General features: G+C 34.3%; 1 protein-coding gene across 8 annotated transcripts in view; it reads right to left on the bottom strand.

Moving 5' to 3' along the window:
• Nucleotides 1–27,373, bottom strand: part of ZBBX (zinc finger B-box domain containing) — a 140,451-nt gene that overhangs the window by 87,311 nt on the left and 25,767 nt on the right. For all 8 annotated transcript variants that reach the window (XR_008678154.2, XM_055381777.2, XM_019024832.3 and 5 more), the window contains exons 7-9: nucleotides 22,807–22,902; nucleotides 6,214–6,372; nucleotides 293–467 (exon numbers count right to left, since the gene is read on the bottom strand). Coding sequence is in view for 7 of the 8 variants with exons in the window: in XM_055381777.2 (XP_055237752.2) it covers nucleotides 293–467; nucleotides 6,214–6,372; nucleotides 22,807–22,902 (430 nt within the window). In the remaining variant the exon portion in view is untranslated. The remainder of the gene's footprint in view (nucleotides 1–292; nucleotides 468–6,213; nucleotides 6,373–22,806; nucleotides 22,903–27,373) is intronic.

Consider the following 27,373-nt stretch of genomic DNA (forward strand, 5'->3'; position numbering starts at 1 on the left):
GTAATCCCAGCACTTTGGGAGGGGAGGCAGGCGGGTCAGGAGGTCAGGAGTTTGAGACCAGCCTGCCCAACATGGCAAAACCCCGTCCCTACTAAAAATACAAAAATTAGCCGGGTATGGTGGCACGCACTTGTACTCCCAGCTACTCAGAAGGCTGAGGCAGGAGAATTACTTGAACCTGGAAGGTGGAGGTTGCAGTAAGCTAAGATCACGCCGCTGCACTCCAGCCTGGGCAACAAAGTGAGACTCTGTCTCAAAAAAAAAAAAAAAAAAAAAAAAAAAAAAGCCATACCTTTTACTGCTGCATGTAAATTCTGTTTCTTGTTGTCATCATGATTTCCGGTTCTCCATTGACTTAACACTTCCTGAAAGGACTGTGCAGAAGCTTCTTCATCGAATGACCCTTCACACAACAGACTCTCTCTTGGTTTTGTACATTGTGCTCTTTTCATCATTGTAATTTCTACCTAATTAAAAGGATACATAGGCATGCTTTATTAAATTTTCTGTATTTACGCAAAAAATTGTTTTAATAAAAAAATTTCTGTGTTTTAAAATACAGGTAGAACTAATTATTAGTCATCACAAATCAGACTTTTTAAACTTAGAATATTTTTAAGTTGTGCTTATTTATATGCTTTACTCTGTTATTTAAAACTCTATTGGCAATTATAAATGGTCTCTTCAGAAATCATGAAGATGACAGCCTACAGAACTAATGACTTATCATTATGCTGTTCACCAGTGTTCTCTCTGTAAAAGTGCAATTGCCTTGTATCCATTCTCCCTATGCCTCCAATCTCCTACTCCCTGCAAACTTCTCATATCAAAAAAACAGAGTTTTTTTTTTTAATGTAAATCTGATCAGACATTCCCCTGCTCAGAACTCTCTGTTGACTGTCTATGAAACCCCAAGTTCCTACCAGGACCTACACCGCCCTACACAATCTTGTATTTCCTTGCCTTTTACTTTACCTCCTTCCATTCTCCTTTCATTCACCCTGTACCAGCTAGTCTCACATTCTTGCAGTTCTGAGAACCCATCAAGCACATTGCCTCTTCAGGGCCTTGTATTACCTATACCCAATGCCTGGAATGAGCCTTCTCCATATCTTTACATAGCCATTCCCTCATTTTGTTGACTCAATGAAATGCTCAAATATCACCTACTCAGAGAGTTCCTCACTACCAATTCTAAAACTAATAGGCCCCCTTTCCCTCATTTAATAATTCCTTAACTGTTTTATTCTTCTTCCCATTACTTACTCCCATGTGACTTTATTCTATATGTTTATTTATTGCCTGTCCTTCCCCATTAGTATATAATGAAGTTGTGGATTTTGTCTTTTTTCTTAGTGCCAAGAGCTGTGCCTGGCACAAAATAGGTGTTCATTAAAAGTTAGTGGAATGAATGAAGAAGTTCATCGATGCATGTAATACAATGCATGCTCCTCAGATTAATGATGGTTGTGGAGAGATGAATTCAGTACAAAATATAAATCCAGTCTAAGCACACAAGAAAATGAAGGAAGTATTTGGAAGCTATGCAGTGAATTAGAGAGAACAGCCACATTAGGAAACCCAAGCAAAGTAAAACCCACACCAATGGCTGAATTATCAAATGTGGATTACCTACACTGGTCAAATTGCTAAATATCCATGTGTATCTTTTAAGACATGAGAGTATAAATCTCTATGTTCAGCCCGCAATTGAAAAATAAACAGGCAGCTTGTTAGAGTACAATTCAGGGTATATTGTTAAAGATGTATATAAGAAATTTTAAATATGAGCAAAAAGTATATGAGGACCTGTTAGACACTAGACACTATGCTAACCGTTGGCCACAGAAACACAGGTTAATAAGTCCACAACAGAAAAAGGCGCAAGAAGCAGGTAAAACTCAGGGGAAATGATGTCTGAATTGGATTTTGAAAGATAAAACAAGAATTCCATAAGCAAAAAGTGCCAAAGGCAGCATTCCAGAGAAAGGAAATGATATGTATGCTAGGACATGGGAGTCAAACAGCATTGGTGGCATGGAACTATAAGCAGTTTGCATTGATGTAGCAAAAAGTAAAGAATGAGAAAATATAAAGGGTAGAAAGGAAGCAGGGGAAGAATATAAAGGTCTCTGCCTGCTGCACAGAGGAGCTTAAACCCACTGGACATGTAAAACCATTGTAAAGTCCCATATACCAGTGTGGCAAAGAGAGGGAAATTATAAAATAGTGTGTTTGGCTGCAAGGAAACCAATTAAAATGTTACAGACATTTGCCCACATTGACCAACATTACAAATGCATAATTTTTTATCTAGGAGTTTCAGGATTTTATCATACTGATATACTTACATTTCTGCAAAACCACATTATTCAAAATTATACTTTATATTTTAGCAAATACTGGCAAAAGACTGAAATAGCATAAATGCTGATCAGTGGAAGATAGATTTTTAAAAGTCTTTTCACATCCAATAAATGGAGTATTTTACAGCCACTACATAGAATGAGAAGGTTGTAGGATGTACTTATATGAATATAAAAACTACAAAGTTAAGTGAAAAAAAATGCAGAGCAAACATGTTTGTAGAGAAAACATATTAACATTTGTGTAAAAAATACATACAAAACCAGAAGGGTTGCCTGACTCCTAGAAGAGAATGAAATGCACTTTCCATTTATAAACCTTTTTTTAAAGAAGAAATTTCAGTATCTAAAAGACCAATAAGGATAGAATAAATGACCAAACATTCAAGAGTTTTTAGCTGGGAGCCTATATGGGACATGATAACTATTGTGGACTGAATTGCATCTCCCTGCACAAATTCATATATTGAAGCCCTAACCCCCAATGTGACTACATTTTGAGATAGGGCCTATAAGGAGGTAATTGAGGTTAAATGAGATCATGAAGTTGAGGCCTTAATCTAATAGGACTGGTATCCTGTTAAGAAGAGGGAGATAGTTGGACGTGGTGGTATGCACTTGTGGTCCCAGTAACACAGGAGGCAGTGGTGGAAGGAATGTTTGAGCATGGGAGGAGCTTGCAGTGAGCTGAGTTCACACCACTGCACTCTAGCCTGGGCAACAGAGCAAGACTCTGTCTCACATGAAGAAGACGAAAAGAAGAAAAGGAGAAGAAGAAAGAAGAAGAAGAAGGAGGAGGAGGAGAAGCAGAAGCAGAAGCAGGAGAGGAGGAGGAGGAGGAGGAGGAGGAGGAGGAGGAGAAGAAGAAGAAGAAGAAGAAGAAGAAGAAGAAGAAGAAGAAGAAGAAGAAGAAGAAGAAGAAGAAGAAGAAGAAGAAGAGGCATCATGTATCTCTTCTCTCTCCTCTCTTTCTCTCTCTCTCTCTCTCTCTCTCTTCCCGCCCCCTTCTGTATGCATGTGCATACAGAAGAAAGGCCATATAAGAACACAGCAAGAAGGCAGCCATCTAAAAGCCAGGAAGTAAAGCCTCACCAGAAACCAATATTGCCAGCACCTTTATCTGGGACTTCTAGACTACAGAACAGTAGAAAATAAATTTCTCTTGTTTAAACCGCTCAGTTGGAGGTATTTTGTTATGGCATCCTGAGAAGACTAATACAGTAACCAATTGGATGTGCAGAGGAGGAAGTGAAAATACTACAGAAAATAACTGCCTTTGTTGGCTTGGAAAGCTAGGTAGGGCGCCTCCAACAATAACATTTATAGGTTTTGGAAAAGACAGGATAAATTTAGTTTAAAGATAGAGTCTTAGGAGTATTTGTGAGAAGGTACTTATTGGTATCCAGTAAGCAATATGTCAGTGTATGTATGTATACATGCTACACTAATGAACAAGCATTGAAAACTCAGTGGCTTAATACAAAATGATTTCAACATGCAGCAATTTCAGCAGCCCTCCAGGGAAGCTTCCTTCCAAGCAATGAATCAGAGATGTCAGACATTTGCATATTGGAGTTATGCCATTGGAATACCTGGCTTCCACATAGCTGTGGTAGGGTAGAAAAAGCTGGAGGGTTGTACATTAGCTCTTAAACGTTTCAGCTCAAAACTGTCATATATCACGTCCACTCAGAGTCCAATATGACCTTGCCCAATTCTAAAAGAAATTTGAAGACGCACATAGAAATTCAATGCTGTACATTCATTACCCTGTAAGCACATGATATCCCTGTAAGATGATGTGTTTTAATATCCCCACTTTCCAAAGGAGAAAACAGAAGAGCAAAAAAGCTAAGTAATTTGCCCAATATTACAATGCTATAAGAAAAACAGCATCATTATTTCAAACCCAGGTTTCGGCTTATAAGATGTAAGCTCTTTCGTGAACTGTACCTCTTTCCACGGATGTGCCATTGGCTTTGATCCATTAAAAAGGCCATAAGAGAAGCATCAGGCATTGGTACCATTTGGCTCTTCTAGCCCTTAAATTAAAAATAAGACTCTTGAGCCCTAACCCAGATGTAAATATTTTAAAAAATCCAAATTTGGTGGCAGACCCAGGAATGCAAGTTTTTAACAATCTCCAATTCTTATGATGCTTATTGCGGTTTGAGGAGCACTGCTCTTTGGCACAGAGGAACACTAAGCCTATGAAGGGGTTATCTCTTCATTGTGTACTCTGTCATATATAGCAGTGACTCCCAACAAGAACACTCACCAGAATCACTGAGGAGTTAAACACACACCCACACACAAACACACACACACACACACACGTCTGAACCCCACCCACGGAGATGCTGAACTCAATCATATGTATTTCTTTAATGTTTCTCCAGTTGACTTTAATATACACTCCTGGATGAAATCATTGAATTAATGGTTTTTAAGTTAAGACAATGAGGCAGACAATGTATACAGCATGCATAGTTACCTATGAAGACAAGAAGAAACATCTAGTGTAAAGATTAATAAATAACACAGAGGAGCCTACTCTATCACTTTCTAGTAAGGCTAGTTACTGAACCTCTCATCTTTCTCATCTGTTAAATTGGGGTAATAAAAGCACAAACCTTATATTGGATAAGGCAAGTAAAGCATTAAGCACAATGCCTAGCATAAGGTGTTCAATAAAAGTTAGCTGCTGATTTATTTTTGATAGGATAAATTAGATGAAAAGGGAGGCATGAAGAAGAAACTTTTAAAACCACAGTCTCTGCAGAATGGTTAAATACAGGAAATTTGGAGTCAGAAGGTCTGAGCTGAAATCTAAGTTCCATTATCAATTCTACCTTTGGCAATTTATAAAAACTATTCCCTGCCACTATTCTCTCATTTGAAAAAGAGGAATAATTAAGAAAAGACAAAAGGAGATAATGTGTAAAATATTTAGGGCAGTGTCTGGTCTTCAATACATTATTATTATAATTAGGAGGCAGTGATTCTTCACAAAACATCCTTGACAGGTCTATTAGAAAGCGAAATCCACACAAATATGCTGCATGACACTCCTGAAAAATTCAAGCACACTCCCTCTGCTGAAAATAGGTCCTACTAGCATAGAACACATTTTCTTTTATGTCTGTGAGCATGGGTTTGGAACACAACAGATTTAACTTCAACCTAGACTTGGTCAACATATAACAAGCAGAATGACTTCAGCTAAGTTACAGTTTTTGAACTGCAGGGAAAAGGTGACTGGCATCTAAAAGAATGAGGATTATAGCATAGATCAAAATTTGAAGTTCATTTCTTGCTAAAGAATCAATATGTCTATTATAAATATATAGACATTGAGTTGATAAAAGCTTATCTAGCATGTTGTCAGATCAGCAGTCTATCTAAATAACTGCCAGAATTTGGTATAAATCTGATTTTATATAACTGTGCAATTGCCTGTCACTTAAAACTCTGGGCAAGGTTTTGTATTTTTAGCTTCTCTGAATGAAGTCCTGACTAATATAAAATTGTTATATTGCATTGTGGTTTTTAAAAAAATGTTTTCCCCAAATACTCATCCAATTCCTGACATGGATGAAAATGTCCAGAAAGACATATGGTCAAAAGATCATTCACCAAAAAGAGTAGTGTTCAGTGGAATCAAAGCAGGCTTCTTGCAAATATTTTTATAGTCAAGATGTATTTGGTTAATGAAGAACAAATCCATTATGAAATAAAAATGTGATGAAATTATTGGTGAAATTCTATAGCTCAAGTTAAGTACATGAATGGCACCTGCCATAGTTAAATATGTCAGAAAATGTCTACTATATTTTCCTCAGTTTACCTCAGAGCTGCTCCTCTGGAGAAGTACAGATTTGGGTTTATGTTGAATTTTACTGGTTTCCTTTGTAGAATTATTCTCCTCTTTGGGTTCATCTGGATTAACATCCTTTATAAACTGATGGGCAACATCCAATACATTGAATAATATTTGAGATTTTGCCTATTAAAAAAGTAACAATATAATTAAAGAGCCTCATATGTTAACCTAAATAATTTATATATATTAACTCATATTTGTGTTATTCTATGACTCCCAGAATTAAATAAATTCAATTTAATATTTAAATAGCCAATACAAATTGGCATTTGTATCAACAAGTATAATAGTGACAGCTGCCATCTACTGAGGGAACTAGTTTGGGCTCATACAATTCAAACCATCTTAAAAACAATATATCACTTAATCATCAAGGCAATTCTAAAACACAACTATTTTTATCTGTTTCAGGAATTAAGAAAACTAAAGCTTAGGCCGGGCATGGTGGCTCGCTCCTGTAACCTCAGCACCTTGGGAGGCTGAGGCTGGCAGATCATTTGGAGGTCAGGAGTTCCAGGACAGCCTGGCCAACATGGTGAAACCACATCTCTACTAAAAACACAGTAATTAGCCAGGCATGGTGGTGTGTGCCTGTAGTCTCTGCTACTCGGGAGGCTGAGACAGGAGGATTGCTTGAACCCAGAAGGCGGAGGTTGCAGCAAGCTGAGATCAAGCCACTGCACTCCAGCCTTGGCGACAGAGCAACACTCCATCTCGAAAAAAAGAAAAAAGAAAGAAAAGAAACTAAAGCTCAGAGAGTTTAAATAACTTGCCCTTGGTCACAGTGGTGAGTGGGTGCCAGAGGTAGGAAGTGACCTCAGGTGTGTATAAGTCTAATGACTCATAAACTTTCCACTATGCACACCCCCAAATAGATAGATGCAGTATTTTGTGCACATCATAAATAAAGAACTAAATATAGCTAATCTAGTAGGAGACTGAATAAGCAGTAATGACTACTCCATGGTGATAAAACGTCTTTAGAAAGCATTCACTATCCAAAGCGGTACATCAGGAAGCACTTCTCTCTGTAGTTCCTTAATAAACTCCAAGTCATTTCTCATTTTGTGCCTTGCTCATGAGTCTCACTTACTAGGGAGGCTTTCTCTCCTCTACCATCATCTTTACCTGGCAGGCTTTTGCTTCTCCTTCTGCATTCACGCCATTACTCCTACAAGTCTAGGAACCCTTCCTTGTACACTGCACTCCCCCAACTGTACACGGTATTTACCCTCTTTACCCTCTTAATATCCTGCGTAGATCTCTACCAGTCCTAACTATATTGATTTCACATTTCCTCATATCACATAAGCTCACAAAAGGAAAAAACATATATATTTTAATGATTTTATGGCTACTACAGTTTCTGGAAAAATAGCGTATGGTAAAAATAAGGTGTCAGGGAGGGAAAAGAGCTACAGAATTAAAATAAGTAATTTAGAAAAGGGATTTAAAGAAAAACTTTCCACATGCTGTCAGAGTGACTGACAAAGAACTGGCAAATTTGGGGAAGGCCCCATTCTCTGAAGGGTTTTCTATCAGAAACTACCAGAGTCTGCCTAGGGACTGCAGGATTTAGGATCCTATCTGAGTTTGAATTAAACTCCAGGGGTAAGATTCAGAATCGTCAGATGCTCTGTGAGAACTTGGCATGAGGAAGACAGGAAGTAGCTCTTATTTCTTAGCAAATATCCTCCAAACAAGAAAAATTTAGCAGGGATCAGATATAATTATTTTGTACTCTGCCATGAAAATGCTCCTATTTTTAAATTTTCATCTAGTTGCCAATTTAGATAGCTAACATTACATTGAAACTTTTTCAGTTATGACATTTGTAAATCTATTAAGATTCATTGCAGTCTGATTCTGGAATATATCAGTGAACATCAAATTAACTAGTGTTATTTCATACTGAATTAATAAAATACCTATGAAAAATGACGAACGTGACCTATGCATATATATTGCTGTCTGTATGCAAATCTGTGGAATCTGCTCCAAATTTTCCCAATGATTCTCAGAAAACCTATATAGGCCTATATAGTCCTTTTATTTTTAAAAGAAATTCAAGCCAATGGTAATGCTTCACTCTTTCAGAAACATCTGTAGTTTTACCAACATTTTTAAAACAGAATAATCCAACCTAAGCCTCATTTAAAATGTCCTAGAATAAAGGTCTGTAGATTTCAGAGGCAGTTAGTTCCATGTTTGGTTTTCATTTTATTTTTTTAATATCAAAAGCTATAGGATTAATTTTATATAAAATTATCATTCAAATATATGTTTATTTAAGTAACACAAAACAAAGATTATTTCTGTCCTAAAATGAATCCCGCTATCAATGTTACAATAATTGTTATAACATTTTTAGGTAGCATATTAAAAGAATCAGAAATAGTGAAAAACCCACATTTTTTATGCTAAAAAATAAGATAAACATCATAGGTAACTGATAAAATAGAATTCCATATTTGACTATCTTAAAGTTCTGCTACTTTAGTACATAAATGAAATCAATACAATGCAAAAATATGGAAATGTTCTTTTCTAGAACATCATACACTTAAACATTACTTTTCTCCATTGTAAGGCTGTGTATGTATACCTTACTTTTCTTAATCTTAGAACAATCATACAAAGAAAGAGAGCAGATATTATGATTCCCATTACATAGACAAGGAATTTAAAGTTCAGAAAGCTTAGGCCAAAGTCAAATGGCTACAAAATGTCGTGACTTGAAATAGAGTCAAATTATCTATTCTAGCTTAATTAACCTTTTTCCCTACTAGATTTATGTTAGTCTTTGTGATACAGAAAATGTGTTTTACCTTTGATTTCCCGAAACTGAAAATATTAAATTTTGTCTCTAACAGATTTGAACGTTGTTCTTTCCTTTAAAAACTCACAAAACTTTAATTCTGTATTTAATTGCATATGCAAGGATTAAGGGGTTTAGTTTTGTTTGTTTCTTTGGTTTTAACTTATTTTTGCCTGTTTATTTTTATATTTGACCAAGTATATAGAAATAAATCATAGTCATACCATATAAAAAATTTAAGAAATGGAGGTTCCTCCTATTTTCAAGCATACTTTCTCTGCTGAAAATAGGTCCTACTAGCACAGAGTACGTTTTATTCTATATCTATGAGTATGGATTTGGAACTCAACAGACTTAATTTCAACCCAGACTTGGTCACCACATAACAAGCTGTGTGACTTCGGCTAACTTACAGTTTTTGAACTGCAGGGAAAAGGTGAGTGGTATCTAAAAGAATGAGGATTATAACAGATTAAAATTCGAAGTTCATTTATTGCTAAAGAATCAATATAACTATAGTTTAATTATATTAACATGAGCTGATAAAAGCTTATTTAGGCTGGGCACGGTGGCTCATGCCTGTAATTCCAACACTTTGTGAGGCCGAGGTGGGAGGATCACTTGAGGTTAGGAGTTCAAGACCAACCTGACTAAAATTGTGAAACCCCATCCCTACTAAAAATACAAAAAATTAGCTGAACATGGTGTTGCATGCCTGTAGTCTCAGCTATTCGGGAGGATGAGGCAGGAGAGTCGCTTGAACTGGGGTGGCAGAGGTTGCAGTGAGCCGAGATTGTGCCACCGCACTCCATCCTGGGTGACAGAGTGAGACTCCATCTCAGAAAAAAAAAGTTTATCTAGGACATTGTCACACTCAGATCAGTAGTCAATCTAAATAACTGCCCGTATTTGGTACAAATCTGGTTTATAGCAAAATAGTACTCCCCAGAGTAACTACTGTTAACAGTTTTTATCCTATAACCTTTGTCTTTCCTTAAATGGGCATATCCTATAATCTTTGTCTTTTCTTAAAAGAGCATATCTAGATTTACAAAAGAAAACACACTGCCTTTCACTTAATAATATAACAATAATCATTTTGAGTAACAACAATGAATAAGAATATGAAGGTTATTTTTAGAAAATATTTAAAATAGATAACTATACATATTAAGTATCATAACACTGTACCATATATTAATAAAATATTTTCAAATGTTAAAACTCAACCTAAAGATAGTTTTATTTCCATTTTCTAAGTATAAAAATTTAAATGTGAAGTACTAATAGGTAACAATAGGAGCAGGAGGAGACTGAAAATGTATAAAATTACCTGTTCAACTGCTCTACATGCTACAAATGTTTTAAAATCAAACCAAAACAGCCTTCAAGGCACATAGTAAATCATATATCTCACTCTAGGATAGAAACTAAACTAGAGCCAAAAGATGTGATTTACTGCCAGCATTTCCAGATTCCCCCACATCCTTCACTACACTGTATGATGGTAGGATTTCATCTGGTAACTGTTCTAAATTCTCACCTAAACTTTTTTTTCTGCCTAGAATGATATTATCTTTCAAATTACACTCTAGAAGAATTCATCACTCTGACAATGTATCATTAATCAAAGTAAAGAGGGTTGATATTTTATAGCATTTTGGAATGGATGGCACCTTGTAGAAGTTAAAGTCCAAGAATAAAAGTTTTAGTTTAGTTAGAAAAATGATATACTTTATGGTATAGTCAATGTTTCAAAGCTCTAACTACCATCATCATACAAAACTCTGGCTATCCAGCAATAAATATTAATAATCATGTTGACATAGCCATATCTCCTTAAGTGATCCAGAAGTTCCAGATCAAAAAAAAAAAAAAAGTTCACACGTAGTTTAGACCTATATTACTTTGCAAGTTTGAGGGGGAAAGGAATGAGAATGTCTCCTTTCCTAGTGTTAACTTGCATTGATTTTTCAGTCACAAAATTTTAGAAGAGATTTATTGTAACCACAGCCTTGAATTAAAAACTGAAAACTCTAAACTCTGCAGAAGAGTTCTGTTATTTTATTTGAGTTTGTTAGACAAAGTGATATAGAGGTAGAGAGAGAGATACACACATATACACACAGAGAGAAAAAATTGTGTTATAGCAGAACTCAAGTAACATAAACTTATTGGTTGCAGTGATTGTTCGATATGATTGGAACTTGGAAGGCTTTATTTACAAAATCATTTCAGGATGATCAAGTTATGGACTAATGGGAATTTTAAAATTGTTATATATATTCTATAAATCTTTTTTTGGCCTGGCTTTTGAGAAAACACTTCCTTCTCATATCAAGAATATTTCAAAGTACAATCTGTTCTGATTTCTTTGACGTGAATTACCTCATATGCAGTTGGTAAATAGAGCAATGATGTCTGTATTAACTCCAGAGTGTTATTGATTCTTAAGGTTTTTTTTTCCCAACAGATTATTGTTTTGAAGCAATCAGGGGCAAGCTTTCTTACAACTAAAGCCAAAATCTTAACAACATATGAAAACCATAAGAAAAAAACCTGAAAAATATATAAAAATGCCTCCCCTTAGCTTAAGTTCTGACTGTTTTAGGGACTTCAACAACCCTGCATTTCACTAAGTTAAGCCATCTAGAAAAACTATGAGCACAAAGAAGCTGTAAAGACACCTCCTCTGACTTTAAAGCAACAGATAAATAAAGGAGGCTATATCTTGATTTAGATTTTTGATTTTGGTAAAAATAATCTCTCTTAGAAGTGAATTACTACTGGGAACTACATCACCAAGAAGTAAGAACAAGTCCTCAAGAAGTATGCATTAGTGTTTTAACAAGGATTTGTTAACTGTTTTTGTTTGGGTTTTGGTTACAAAGCACCATAGGATTTGAGTTGCCTTCTCCTAGCCCTAATCTTCCCTCAAGCCCTGTTAATTAGGTGGGCAATTTTCCAAAAGAGAAATCGTTTGTTTGTTTTGTTTTTAAGCTCCAGGATACATGTGCAGAATGTGCAGGTTTGTTACATAGGTGTACATGTGCCATGGTGGTTTGCTGCACCTCTCAACCCATCATCTAGGTTTTAAGCTCTGCATGCATTAGGTATTTGTCCCAATGTTCTCCCTCTCCTTGCCTCTCACACGTCGAAAGGCTCCGGTGTATGTTGTTTCCCTCCCTGTGTCCATGTGTTCTCATTGTTCAACTCCCACTTATGAGTGAGAGTTGATTGGTTTTCTGTTCCTGTGTTAGTTTGCTGAGAATGATGGTTTCCGGCTTCTTCCATCAAGAATCATATACCGTGTTGTGGCAGCAACACATGTATACTGAAGAATTATGCTTTAATTTATGGTAAAACAAACTCTTTTATTAGAAGTCATCAAAACATTTGCTAAAGTTTATTTATCCAAAGAAACCTGTACAGATTATTTTGCCAGGATATTTCTATTTACACATTACATGGAATACATTGCACTATGAGTATGAGGATCCTATTATCTAAAATCGATAATAACAAATTAGACTAAATCTCTCTAAGTTTGGAGCCATAAGGAAATTACTACACCAAGTAGATAAATTATTCATATTATCATAGACCTAACTACATCAAGCAGGTACTAGTTACACCAAGCAAATAAATTCCTCAAAGTATCATGGACCTATGGCAGGATGCAATAAACCCATCAAATTTCCACTTAGTAAAAATATCTTTGCAAAATAAAAGTAATTTTCTTATAAAAAATACATAATTTTGAACATCTTAATCCATTAAACAAGAATGAAAAAGGTGAGCATTATCTCTCAATTTTTTTACATTATTAAAATATGTTTTCTATTCTTAAAGCAAATTATTATTTTACCTTTCTTATGGGTCCTTCTTTATAGATAGTCTTAGACCAAATTTATTCCCTAAAAATAGGCTTTATCATAGTCAAGTCTGAATTCTCGCTGAAAATTAAAGGAAGCTATCCATAAATGATTGGATCAAAGTTTTCATCTACTGTTAGAATCAAAAGAAAGGGTTGGGGGGTGCAGGGGAGTAAACTTTGGGCCAACTGGAAAAGGTAGAGAAGCAAAGGGAAGAAATTTCTATATAGAAGACAACTGGAAAAGAAAAACAAAATTTGAGGAAAAGCCCCCATCTAAATACATAAGAGAAACAAGAGGAAAATAAATATTTATTAGATGAAATAAAATTGCAATGGAAGAACTAACAGCAGAATCATGTTCTTAAATCCAGTTCTGCTCATCATATTTCTAAAAACAGATATGGTATTTGCAAGAGTAGTGGTACAGAAATATCAAGGGTATAAAAAACTACTTATTGCAAGCTAGATAGAAATCAAATCCTGCAAATGTGAAATTCATGTGGCTGAAATTTACTGCTTATTCCAACATCATGTAAGTATTACTTTAAGTAGTTCTTAAAAGACTCTTAGATTAACCTTTCCTCTAAAGGTCTGATTTCTATCTGGTTTTATTAATTAAAGATTTATGTATTATTATTCCTCCTTGACCCATAGAGTGGCAAAAAAAAGCAAAGACCTGGACACATGCTCCTGCTTATGAATGCACCTTATTATTTAATAGATAGATTAAATAAAACTGGACTCAATATATAGTACTTTATAAAATAACATGAAATCTGGACTCAATTTGGACTCAATATTTAGTACTTTATAAAATAACATGAAAATAATGAAACAAAACATATCAAATCCAGTTAAAATATTTTAAAATAAGACAACATATAAATGCAATAGCTGAAAAAGTAACGTATTGTCAAAAAAGTTTAAAGCACCTGGTCTCAGGAAACATAACAACATTGGATTTTGGTTAAATAACTGTGCCTTTCAATTTTCATTACATTACAAAATTCTACTTAGAAAGCAATCTCAAAAGTGAGACAGAATAGCAAAAACAAAATAACATAAGAAACTCACACCTGTAATTTTGCTTTCTATTTGCAGTTTTGATGCCATATAATTATGCACTATATTAATTATCTTAGCAAGTACTTGCAATTGTTTTCAACTAATATTACAAGTATATTGCATCCAGATGAGTTAACTGCTTTCAGCAATTATTCATATTTGAGTTACACAAGGAAGAAATTGTATATGCAATGAAATGAATAACATTTTTAGGCATAACAGAATAAACTTACTAACAAATAGCAACAAAATTTGTCATATTTGGTTTTTAAATATATTATTGCTGTTACATCACAATTAGATAATTGGTATCCCATAAAGACCAATGAACATAACATATATTATAGCAAGCAAGACTACTGTAAAATTTGTCAGATTCCATGAAAAAAATCATGAGCTTATTTGAGCTACATAAGGAAGACATTTTATATGAAATGAAATGAATAACATCTTTAGGTATAGAAGAATAAACTTACTAACAAGTAGCAATCAATAATTTGTTATATTTGGTTTTTAAATATAGTATTGCTGTTATATGACAATTAGATAATTGGTATCCCATAAAGACCAATGAACATAACATATAGCAAACAAACTACTGTAAAAATTTGTCAGGTTCCATGAAAGAAATCATGAGATAACATAGGTAGCACCTGCAAATTACGAAAGTCCCTCAAATATTCTGTATCAACATGATTGACTAAAGGTTCAGACAGTGGGTTAGACTAATGATCTTTATGGTCTCCTCCAAAATTGAGATTCTATTATCCTCTATGTGTGAATAAATTGGAAGACTGTATTTTTATATATACTCTGATAAATTGAGCTCTAAAACTTTTACTGTATGGGTTTTTAAAATACAAAACCATTCCAAAATATGTGTAACTATAATGCTTTTAAAAAAACACCCCTACATGCATCCATCTGTATTATTAACTGTAGGTACCATGTTGTACAACAGGTACCTAGAACTCATTTATATTGCTAACTTTAACTTTGTACCCATTGAACAATATCTATTTTCCCTATCCACTAACTACCACTATTCTAATTTCCGCTTGTATAAATTTGACTGTTTAAAATATCTCATATAAGCAGAGTTATGTAGTATTTTTCCTTCTGTAACTTACTTATTTCAATTATCGTAATATCTTTCTGGTCCATGGTAAGTGTTATTACCACAAAAAAAAAAAAAAACAAGAAAGGACACAGGAAACTTTTGGAGGTGATGGATGGATGTATTACCATTATTCTGGTGATGATATAATGGGTATATGTACATGTCCAAATCCATCAAATTGTGTACATTAAAGATGTGCAGTTTTTATCTATCAATTATACCTCAATAGCACTGTAATAAAAAAGAAAACAGCCCTCAACACAAAATTAATCTTTTTGTTAATCCTTTGGACTCATCATTAATATTACATTGTTTTCTGGGCTTTAAATGTAGATAATATAGGAATGGGGTTGAATTTCTACTAATACTGTATCCTGACTGATAAAACCTAATGGATGGAGCACCTTCTATGAGCAGAATACTTTTATAATTGTTGGCATTTAATGTGATTTTCACAATAGCCCTGCAAGCTTCTGAGCTTGCATATATAAATATGATCTTTCAAAATTTCCTCAGCATAAACATCACAGAAATACTCACCTCTCCCTTTAAGGTTGATTCATGCCATCTCTGGGTTAAGCCCCTGTACTGCCACTACTCTCTCTACTGTGTCAGTTGCTCTGTCATTTGCTCCTGTAATATACTCACTAAGCCACTTACATTTTCCCAACTCTTCATTAACTCTACTTTCCATTCTCCCTACCCCTTTCCATTGTCTTTATTTCCCCTTCCCCAGCTTTTCTTAGAACTGGCATCTAAAAGTAATTACCACAGATATAACTTCACTAAAGTGCAGGCTACTGAACTGTCCCACATCCAGGTCTTCCAAAAATTCTTGTCAAAATTTATCCCAGGAAGATATACAAATGGCCATCAAGTACATGAAAAGATGTTTGACATCATTAGTCATCAAAATGCAAACCAAACCACGACGTGCTACTGCTTCATATTACTAGGATGCTAGACCAAAAAGTCAGATAATAACAAGTGGTGGCTAGGAGGTAGAGAAATCAGAACTCTTGTACATGGCTGATTGGAATGCAATATACTGCATCCACTTTGAAAAACAGTCTTGTAGTTCCTCAAACAATTAAAAATGGAGTTACCATATGACCCAGCAATTCCACCAGTAGGTATCTAGCCAAGATAACTAAAAACATATGGTCACAAAAAACTTGTACACAAATGTTCATGGCAGCATTATTTATAATAGCCAAAAGGTGGAAACAACCCAAATATACATCAAATGATGAATGAATAAACAAAATGTGCTACATCAAACAATGAAATGTTATTCAACCATAAAAATAAATGAAATGCTGATAGATGGCACAACATGGATGAACACTGAACATTATGCAAGTAAAAGAAGCCACTCATAAAAGGCCACATATGACATGATTCTATTTATATGAAATGTCCAGAATAGGCTAATCTAGAGAGAGAGAAAGTAGTATTGGTCCCCAGAATATAGGGACATAGGAGGAGGATGGAGCAAAAGGGTATGGGGTTTCTTTTTGAGGTGACAAAAATGTTCTAGAATCAATTATGCTAATAGTTGCACTTAGCTGTAACTATACTAAAATTCATTGAATTGTGCACTTCAAATGAATGAATTGTGTGGTATATGAATTATATCGCAATAATGCTTTTCTTAAAAACTTTTTGTCAATGATTCCTGGACAAGTGTTTTTCATTTGTCTTTTGGCTATCCCAACATTCTATGTTTCAAATTCTGACTCATCAAGGACTTAAATGCCATGCTCACCAGAGTCTGCCTGTGTTAACTAAACCTTTAAAATCTCAAGACTGCTATCAAATCCTCTAGGCATCAGTCTATTCAGAAGGATGAGGACAGGAAAAACAGTTTGCCAGCAGGACAGCATCAGCTGTTCCTTTTTGGTGGTATTCTTGCAAGAGTTCAAGCAGAAGTACAGTTCAGGTAGATAAGGAATACACCTGATTTAGAAACCTTACTTTCCACCAGAGCCAATCCCCACCTCATAGCTCCAGAGCTAGTTCCATAGTGGATGTTTCAGTTACAAAGTCCACTGCACTCAGGGAGCTATATCTTCCTTCAAGTACGTATAGTTCTCCTTGTTTAGATGTAATTTGCCAAGTAGAGGTTACGCTTACCATAAGTACGTTGCCCAGGAATGTAGTTGACATGACTACCTTTATCTGTTTCCCAGGGAAAGGGCAAGAAAGTTAATTAAAGGTCAAATGCTCACATTTAGGAGGAAAATCTTTTGTTAACCCTTCACTGATATAACAACATACCATAAATCCTTTTAATTATCCAATCCTTGGTTAAAAATTCCCTTGCTTTCAAAATTCACAGAAAAATAAATTTTGCCCTAAAATACAGTTTTAAGCTATTTCAGGAGCTTAATCAACCCACTAAGGACTCATTCACATTTCTATTTGTTAAAAAATTGATTTATACAGGACAGGTACAATGTTAAGCACTGAGGATACAGTGATGAACAAGACAAAAAAGAGTCCTTCTCACGAGGTCCTAAAATTTATCAGAAGATATGATAGTCGATAGCAACACAGTTTTTAAAATCTTTTGATAGAACAAATGCCAGGTAATAACAATCATTGTAGGGAATGAACACGCACTTGTAGTATAAGGAATATGCATTATTCATATTTAAGAAATAAGTTAAAAATATGACAATACTCAATTGTTCACATACATTTAAAATATTTTATTTTTCTTAAGTATAACATTAATACTTACAAATAGAAAATTCATACATTTTTTCAAAATATTTACATACCTGGACTCTAAAATCATGTGACTTTATGATAATTCCTTTTTGGGAGAACATTTACTTGTCATCCACCTATTTCAATCTTATTGGTAACTCTGAGAGAAGGAACTGCGTTTCTCAACTCTGCCCCTTCTGTGGTCTCCCATCAAGCTACCATTGACTTTCTTCACAGAACTAGAAAAAACTACTTTAAAATTTCATATGGAACCAAGAAAGAGCCCATATAACCAAGACAATCCTAAGCAAAAAGAACAAAGCTGGAGGCATCACGCTACCTGACTTCAAGCTACACTACAAGGCTACAGTAACCAAAACTGCATGGAAATTCTACCTCAATTATCTTTTCTTTCATTAATACCACCCACCTTCCCAAGGTTTCTCCTTTTCAGTTAAGAAAATTTCCATTCCAATTAAGAAAACATATTTACCATAATCTATTAATAATTTACTTAATCTAACCCCCCTTGTGCATGTCATACTTCACAAATAGAATGCTTTTTGTTTGTTTTCCCTCATCTTCTATTCTCTCTAATTAACATTGTCTCTTCTGTCTGATCTTACATTGCTAAAAGGAAATAGGAATGCCTGATATATTAAGACCTCATTTCTCATCTGAAAATAACTTTTGTTTCAACCCTTAGTGTTGACAATCTTTCTACATGTAGAAGTAAAATTTTAATCCTTAATAATTGCCTCTCATGCATTTATGCTTCATTTTTCAGTTAATTAAATATTTAACAGAGGTTGGAAAAGGCAAAGAAACTTGAAGTGTTTTGAATCACTGCCAAGTACAAATCAATCATAAATCAAAGGAAAGGCCCTTTGAAATTACAATACTAGTCAACATGTAAATATTTGCCTTCAATTTTTCAGAGATCTTAAGTAAAACAAGGTATGCTGATACAAAATGATCCCTACTGACTAAACTCACAGGACCTACTGGGCTGTTGGATAAAGGCTGAAACAGTTTACAACTATCAAATTTGGCTACACTTTATATTAACCACAAATGACAGCACAGGTTAAAGAATATAAAGTGTAATCACCATCAGCCTAGAATACTTGCTTTTTATATAGCAATGCTTAATATTCATCTGTCAGATGTCTTCCCTCACTTCTCAAATTAGGAATGGATTCAGCAGTCAACAAAGCCTTATGACTTTAATGGTTAACAAAACAATAAAAAACTAAAACCACTACAAGATTGGTTAGTGAGAGCTAAGAAAAAGAGATATCTGACCAAATGGCCATCAAATTCCAAAGCACAACAACAACAACAAAAACTTTATGCATAGGAAAATGATAAAAACAATAAGACAAAAAATCATGTTGACTGAAAAAAGAAGTAAAAGGTTAAACAGAGACTAGAGATAGAAAGAAAATGGCAGAGAGCTACAAGACAATTGATTAAAATCAAGAAATGATGACAGAGAATGGGCAAGACCAGAATAAAGGAGAAAAATTAAGTACTAATCAGAATAGTGAATTTCTGAGGGGGAATATATCATCATAAACACTATATCAGCTATTTGAGGCCTCTTTCTTATTCTATTTCTTATAATAAAAGTGGTTATTATAATAGGCATGAGTCACTCACACATAGTGAAACTGTTCACTGTGCTCTATTTACAGGAGGGAGTACATAGTACAATTTGAAATAGTTTCTTTCAAAAAACATCTATCTAATTTATTATTGTATATATTTAAAGTATACAAACATGTACATGATGTTTTGGTATGCATGTACATGCACATGACATACATATACATGTAAAATGATAACTACCATTGAGCATATTAACATATCCATCACCTCACACAGTTGCTTTTTTTTAGTACTAAAAGCACCTATGTATAAAAAATGGAATATTATTCAGCCTTTAAAAAGAAGATATGTTTAACTATGACAGCATAGATAAACCTGGAGGACATTACAGTAAATGAAATAAGCCAGACACAGAAAGAAAAATACTACATGAAACCACATACATGCAGAATCTAAATTTTTTTTTAAAACTTTTCATTTAAAATTTTTGTTTTATGAATAAAGGGACAAATTCGCTTGTAAGAATTAGCTGAACAAAAAAGCTGTCTCCTTCAAAGTACTTTATTCCTTAGTAATTCCGTTAGGTGAAATAATGTTATAAAAAAGAGAATAACATCATTATAGGTTTAGCTCCCAGCACAGGAAGTCTGTGTATGCTCTTTGCTAAGTGCCAACCTCACAATTCCATTTCCCTAGTAGACAATACACTTCCTAGGACTCTCCCCAACAACAGCACCAAGTAGCAACTTTGGTCTCCACAGACAGTGTGGAAACATAAAGGAGTAACATGAACAAGGAAGAGACATAGTTCTTTATTGTATTTAACTTTAAATTTATATACATAAAAGAATCCCCATATTTGAAGAAACCTTTAAAAGAATCATGGTTCCTTGCCAAGCTCTTTGATTTGTGTACATATTACATAATCCATGTATGCTAACTTTTAGAGATAAATGTATATTCTACAATGAGATTTATTAGGAACTTAAATACCATTTTACTATTTGTGGCTTACCAACCTTCCCTCCTCTGCAATCAAAACCAAAGAATGTGATGCTGGCAGTATCTTAAATGTTCTTACCACGAAAGAAGGAAAGAGAGAAAGAGAGAAAAAGAAGGAAAGATGAAAGAAGGAAGGAAGAAAGGAAGCAAGGGAGGGAGGGAGGGAGGAGGGAAGGAAGGAAGGGAGGGAAGGAGGGAGGGAAGGAAGGAAGGAAGGAAGCAAGGAAGGAAGGAAGGAAGGAAAGAAGAAAGAGAAAGAAAGAAAGAAAGAAAGAAAAAAAGAAAAGAAGAAGGAGGGAGGGAGAGGAGAGAGAGAAAGAGAAAGAAAAAGAAGAGAGAGAAAGAGAAGAGGGAGAGAGAAAGAGAGAGAAGGAGAGAAAGAGAGGAAAGAAAGAAAGAGAGAGAAGGAAAGAAAGAGGAAATTGTGATGTAATGTGAAGTGATAGAAACATTCATTATGTTGAATTTGGAGATTATTTCAAAATGTGTATCTATGTATATGTCAAAACATCAAATTATGCACCTTAATTGTACACATTTTTTATTTGTCAATTATGGCTCAATAAAGATAGAAAGGGAGTAGAGAGAGTCTGTAGATTGCCATAAAGTTCTGTGCAAAAGAACTGTGTAACCCGAAGGAAGTTATACAAAAGAAACAGTAAACATACTATATATATATGAAGTGTATATTTGGTAGATATTTTTTCACTAATTTAATCCAATCTACATTTGGAATTTTACAAATTTCCAACCTACAATGTTCACTTTCTTCTGTTAAGATACAGGATACATACATTTTAATAATATTAACATAAAACAAAATAATGCTCAATGTTTAGAAAGCATACTGTATGTCATGTTGCTTTCAGTAATTATTATTTGACTGGTGTCGTATCTGCATCTGGATCACAATAAGCCATATCACAGCAAAGTCTATCTTTTGAAATTATGTGGGAGGTAGAGGAGAAGACAGGGAGGGAGAGAGAGCAAGAAGAAGAAAATCAAATTTGGATAAATCTTGAAGCTCAGATACTGAAGGAATGGAGCCATGTCTCATTGTTCTTTGTATCTCCTATATCAGCTAGCACAGGGCTTAACGTCACTGAGTGGTAACTCAGAAAATGTGCTCAATAAATCATTGAATGAAAAATTCCTAATATGAACTCATCTGTGATAATTTTCTTACAGTATTTATCTACAAAGTAGAATGCCTTTTGTTAAATTCTATATTATTCATATATTAACAATTAGACTCACTTCTGTATCAATTAATTTTCATTTCTTATGACTATCTGATTGTAATACCATGAGAGAGAGAAGTAGCAGGTTGGTTTTTGTTTTTTTTCTCCCTGCATCCTTTCTGCCCAGAAGCGCTAAACATTGAGTGGTCACTCAAAAGTCACTGACTTTGGTGAATATTAGTTAGGTATATTTTACATTTTGTGGTTATCATTATTTGGGTCATCAGCACCCTTGATGGCTACTGATACTTATTAGCATGTTCAGGTAAATGCAAAGATTGAAATCTACCAGTAATCTTTCTAAACACAGATCTGATTATCTCTATTCCTTTGCCTACAGATAATATTAAAACCCTTAACTAATTAGGAGTAGGATCCTATCATTATTCATCTCTATAAGGTCACAGCCTAGCACATACCCTGCCTTCTAGAAAGTACTCAATAAATATTTGTTGAATAAATTACTATAAAATGAATAAAATCTATGACAAAGCAATGCATCATTAACTGTAACTAGTGTAATGTCATGTCTATATCTAATTCTATTTATAGTTTAAGTATTAGAATCTTAAAGCCACTTGACAGGGTTTGAGTTTAGGCATTTCCAAAATCAGTGATTATATAAGGATAAACAAAAGGTCCTTATATGTACAGAAGGAAAAATAGAAACCTGAGAGATAAGCGTTCCTAAATAACAATGGGCAAAGATAAATAAGAACTAATTTTTAAATAAACTTGAAAACATAAGAGATTTATATCTAAAAACTATAGAACTAATATTTAAAATAACCTATGTGTTCATTTGAAATCACAATAGATAAAATATTTTCTAATTTTTAAGTGTCAAGTTCACAGTCAGAATACATAATCTGAAGACTCAAAGCTGTTTCTGCAACTACGTTAAAACAGTTTAAATAGTAAAATAGAGTCTAGATTAGTATTCAATAAAATAATTTTAAAATATCCATCAGGATTGTCAGTATATAATAGAATTTTAGAAATTAGCGTAAATCATCCTGAGTTCTAGATAACTAAAGACATTTTAAATGTCTTTATGTGGAAACATTTTATAAACACACTACAAGTAAATCATTTTAGAAAGCCATACCTGCAAAAGAGTTGTTCTGTGGAGCTTTAGTGCCCCTTTCTGGTGAATTTCAGCAAAGCATCCTGAACAATAATCTTCTCCACATTCAAGGCATATCTAAAAAGATATTTTTTAAAAAATTATACAATCTTATAAAATAGTATGATTTTTAGAAAGTGTTTGCATAAATATGTCTTGTTTTTTAATATTTATTTCTCTAATTAAATACCTATATCATCAGAATTGAGAAGCCTGGGACAGGCTTCTCAACTAGTCCCTTAACTGCGACTAGTTGTCCCAGTTAAGACTTAACTCTTTGAAGAAAACTAATTCGAAAACACTAATTATTCTCATATCAAAATAAACGTAGTTTTAATGTAGGTTTGGGGTGTATATTTTAGATGCATGGATGTATGCATAGTTTCTGAATAAACTATAAAACAACCAGTAGCCTCAGGTCAAACTTCTTGACCTGGTAAAAACTAAACAGCATTATCTCTGGGTGAATACTCCTTCATTTGTATGAGTTATTTTATCTTTCTGTATGGATTTACATGACATAATTAGTTTCAAATGATATGCATACTCTTTGCCCTCCAAAATCCCTATACACTTCCCTGGAAGGTACTCCTTTACTGGTGGTTCTCAAAGTATGGCTTTAAAATTTTTCTTACAAGCATCTCTAAAGGAAAAAAAAAAAGTATAAGAAAAAAATACTAGAAGGAACTACATTACCATGTCTGTGATGTTAATAACTGATAAAATGATTATGGGCAAGTTTATACTTAACTTCCAAATTGTGAGGTTTAAAAATGTAATTTTAAAATCGTTGGACAAGTTAAATAATGTAAAATACTTGTACCTATGATGGTGCCAAGCAAAACTGAAACTAAAGAGAAAAGGAAATGGAAATTGGATGTCAGGTTCAAGATGGATGATTAAATGCAGCTTGGGTGTGCCTTTCTATAGACAGGAGCCAAAGTATCAAGTAGACATTCACATTTCAAATAGATTGCCTGAGAGAGAACACTGGAATTCAGAAGAGAGATGATGGGAGACACCAAGGGTGAAGAAAAGAGAAACAGGGCTTCCTGCTTGGGTTCACTGGGACCTGGACCCAGGGAAGGAGTAAGTGAACGATTTCCAATGCTCCTCATTCCTACCATGGACCTCTGCAATCCTAACTATGGAGAGATCTGGGAGCCCCATAGGCCTCCACACTGGCCTAGAGAGGTGCCTGGATATCACACAGAGGAATGGCTAGAATTCATGTGAAGTCCCATAGGCTTCCAAGTGCTGAGCAGCTGCACTAAGGTGCCATTCCTGGAGCCCATACCCCAAGGGTCTGAGTCCTGCCCAGAGACCACTGGTGCCCTTCCTGTCTGCAGGGCTGGGGAGCAAGAGGGGAGGCTGGGTGTTCTCATGCTCTGCCACTACTGATGCATGACCTGGTGCATTCAGATCAGGCACCCCATTCCTGTCAGTCTCTCCCAAAACTGTCTGCTGGCCTTTCCATTAGAGAATGTTCTGCCCTTCCTGGTGGCTGGCCCACAACATAGCCATCGCTGAGCCACCAGTGTTCAGCTGGTGACCTGGGATCAGTCCACCCCTCCTTATCACAGCCAGCTAAGGGGGAGGTATATAGCGTCAAATGCCTACATCAAAAAGATAGAAAGATCTCAAGGAACATAAAAAAAGAGAACAAACCAAACCCAAAGCTAGCAGAAAAAGAGAAATAACAAAGATCAGAGAAGAAATAAATAAAATTGAGCTAAAAAATGTAAAAAATCAACAAAATGAAAAATTGGGTCTTTGAAAAAGTAATGAAATTGATTGACCGCTAGCTAGATTAAGAAAAATGAGAGAGGATTCAAATACACACAATAAGATATGATAAAGGTGACATTAAAACTGATACCATAGAAATACAAAAGATCATCAGAGACTACTATGAGCATCTCCACACACAAACTAGAAAACATATAGAAAATGGATAAATTCCTGGAAATGCATAGCCTCTCAAGATTGAAACAGGAAAGAATAGAAATCCCGAACAGACCAATATGAGTAGTGACGTTGTATCAGTAATAAAAATGTTCCCAACAACAAAAAAGCCAAGATCAGACAGATTCACAGCAAATTCTACCAGTCATAAAAAGAAAAATTGATACCAATACCACTGAAACTATTTCAAAAAAATCAAGGAGGAAATACTCCCTACTCATTCTAAGAAGCCAGGGTAACCCTGCTACCAAAGCCAGGCAAGGACACAGTAAAACTTAGAGTCCAATACCATTAATAAACATAGATACAAAAATTCTCAAAAAAAAAACTAGCAAATTGAATCCAACAACACATCAAAAAGATACTACTCCATAATCAAGTGGGTTTTATCCAGGGGATGGGGGACGTTTCAACATATGCAAACCAATAAATGTGATTTACCACATAACCAGAATAAAAACAAAACTATATCATATCTCATTAGATGCAGAAAAAGCATTTGATAACATTCAGCATCACTCCATGATAAAAACCCTCAACGACCTAGGCACAGAAGAAACATTCACAAAATAATAAAAGTCATAAGACAACAAACCCCAGCCAACATCTTACTGAACTGGGAAGTGTCTAAAACATTGCCCCTAACAACTAGAAAAAGAAAAGGATGCCTACTTTTACCACTTCTATTCAACATAGTACTGGAATTCCTAGCCAGAATAATCAGGCAAAAGAAAGAAATAAAAGGCATCCAAATTGGAAAAGAGGAAGTCAAATTATTTATGTTTGCTAATGATGTTATCTTATGCCTAGAAAACCCTAATGGCTTCTCTGACACACTCATCAATTGATTGGATAAAGAAAATATTGTAAGATATATACCATGGAATACTACTCCACTATGAAAAAGAATGATTTTACACCTTTTACAGCAACATGAAAGGAACTAGATGGAGGCCATTATCCTAAGTGAAATAACTCATAAACAAGAAGTCAAATACTGCATGTATTACTTGTAAGTGGGAGAGCTAAACAATGGGTGTTAACTAAACACATGAACATACAGAGTAGAAAAATAGACATTGGACACTCCATACATTGGAAGGGTGGGAAAGGGGTAAAGACTGAAAAATTACATAGTGGCTATGATGTTCCCATTCAGATGGTGGGTACTAAAAGCCCAGACTTCATCACTACACAGTGTATCCAGATAACAAAACTTCACTTGTACCAACTAAATCTATAAAAATAAAAATAATAATAATAAATTATAACAGAGCAGTGATATTATATGTTTTATCTCATTTAATCCTCACAACAACTCTATAAATTTACAATCACCATTGTATCTCCATAATGAAGAAGAGATAACAAAGAACATAATGATGAAGAATTTGTCCAGAGTCATACAAGCTAATAGTGGTGGGGACAGGAATTTAATCCTACCATGTGGCTCAAAGCTTAAGCTCTTAACCACAACAAACATTACTAATCTTTAAATTAATCATTTACAATAAACTAAAATAGTAATCAGTTACAGACACTCTTCAACTTACAATGTGGCTACTGCCCAATAAACCCATCATAAATTGAAAACATTGTAAGTTGAAAATATATTTAGTACAAATAAACTACTAAGCATCATAGCTTAGCCTAGCTAACCTTAAATGTGCTCAAAACACTTACATTAGCCTACATTTGAGCAAAATCATCTAACACAAACCTATTTTATAATAAATTGTTGAATATCTTGTGTTTTTTTTAACCTTCATGATCACATGGCTGACTATGAGCTTCCTAGCATCATATTTTACCACATATCACTAGCCTGGGAAAATACCAGAATTCGAACTTTGAAGTATGGTTTCTACTGAATACATACTGTTTTTACACATCATAAAGTCAAAAAATTGTAAGTCAAAAATGGTAAGTCAGGGACCATTTATATTGAAAAACCTTGATAAAATCCACAATAAAATAAAATTCAGTATTTAAAAAGAATGCATGGTCTGGTATGTATCAAAATCCAAATGTATGTTTTTCAAGTGTGATTAGCTAAAAGACGATGGAATTTTTACTTAATCTGAAGAAAAACAAACACTATCCCTAGCATAGAAACTAGTCCCCTCTTTCCATTCTTGTTTCATGAGCTTCATTCTTCTAGAGAAATGATAAAAACATTATCCTAAATCCGTAATTTTAAGTGTAAAATAAACTTTAAAACTATAATTTTATATAAATATATGGTTATATCATTATATTAATATGGATTTCAAAATATATTCTGCATAATTTTTATTTAATATAACTTGCTAATTTTAAGTGAATTTCTCCTAAACATTTGGCACTGTTTTTACACTATAATGCAGAAAACTGAAAATGAGTTTCAGCATATAATTCTAAGCCAAGTATCTGTTAAGAACATACTTTTAGTAAAAGTAGCCAAACGAATATTTGTAGACTGGAAGATCAATGCTGGACTTGCAGAGTAAGCTTATATATTTTGTTATACAAGGATATTTGGATTAAAATTGAGTTAAAATGACCTCCAATTGGAAAATCTTTTTAGGCAGTTTGTACAACCGGC

The sequence above is a fragment of the Gorilla gorilla genome, chromosome 2 (genome assembly GCF_029281585.2).
Source record: "Gorilla gorilla gorilla isolate KB3781 chromosome 2, NHGRI_mGorGor1-v2.1_pri, whole genome shotgun sequence".
In the NCBI taxonomy this organism is placed as follows: Eukaryota; Metazoa; Chordata; class Mammalia; order Primates; family Hominidae; genus Gorilla; species Gorilla gorilla.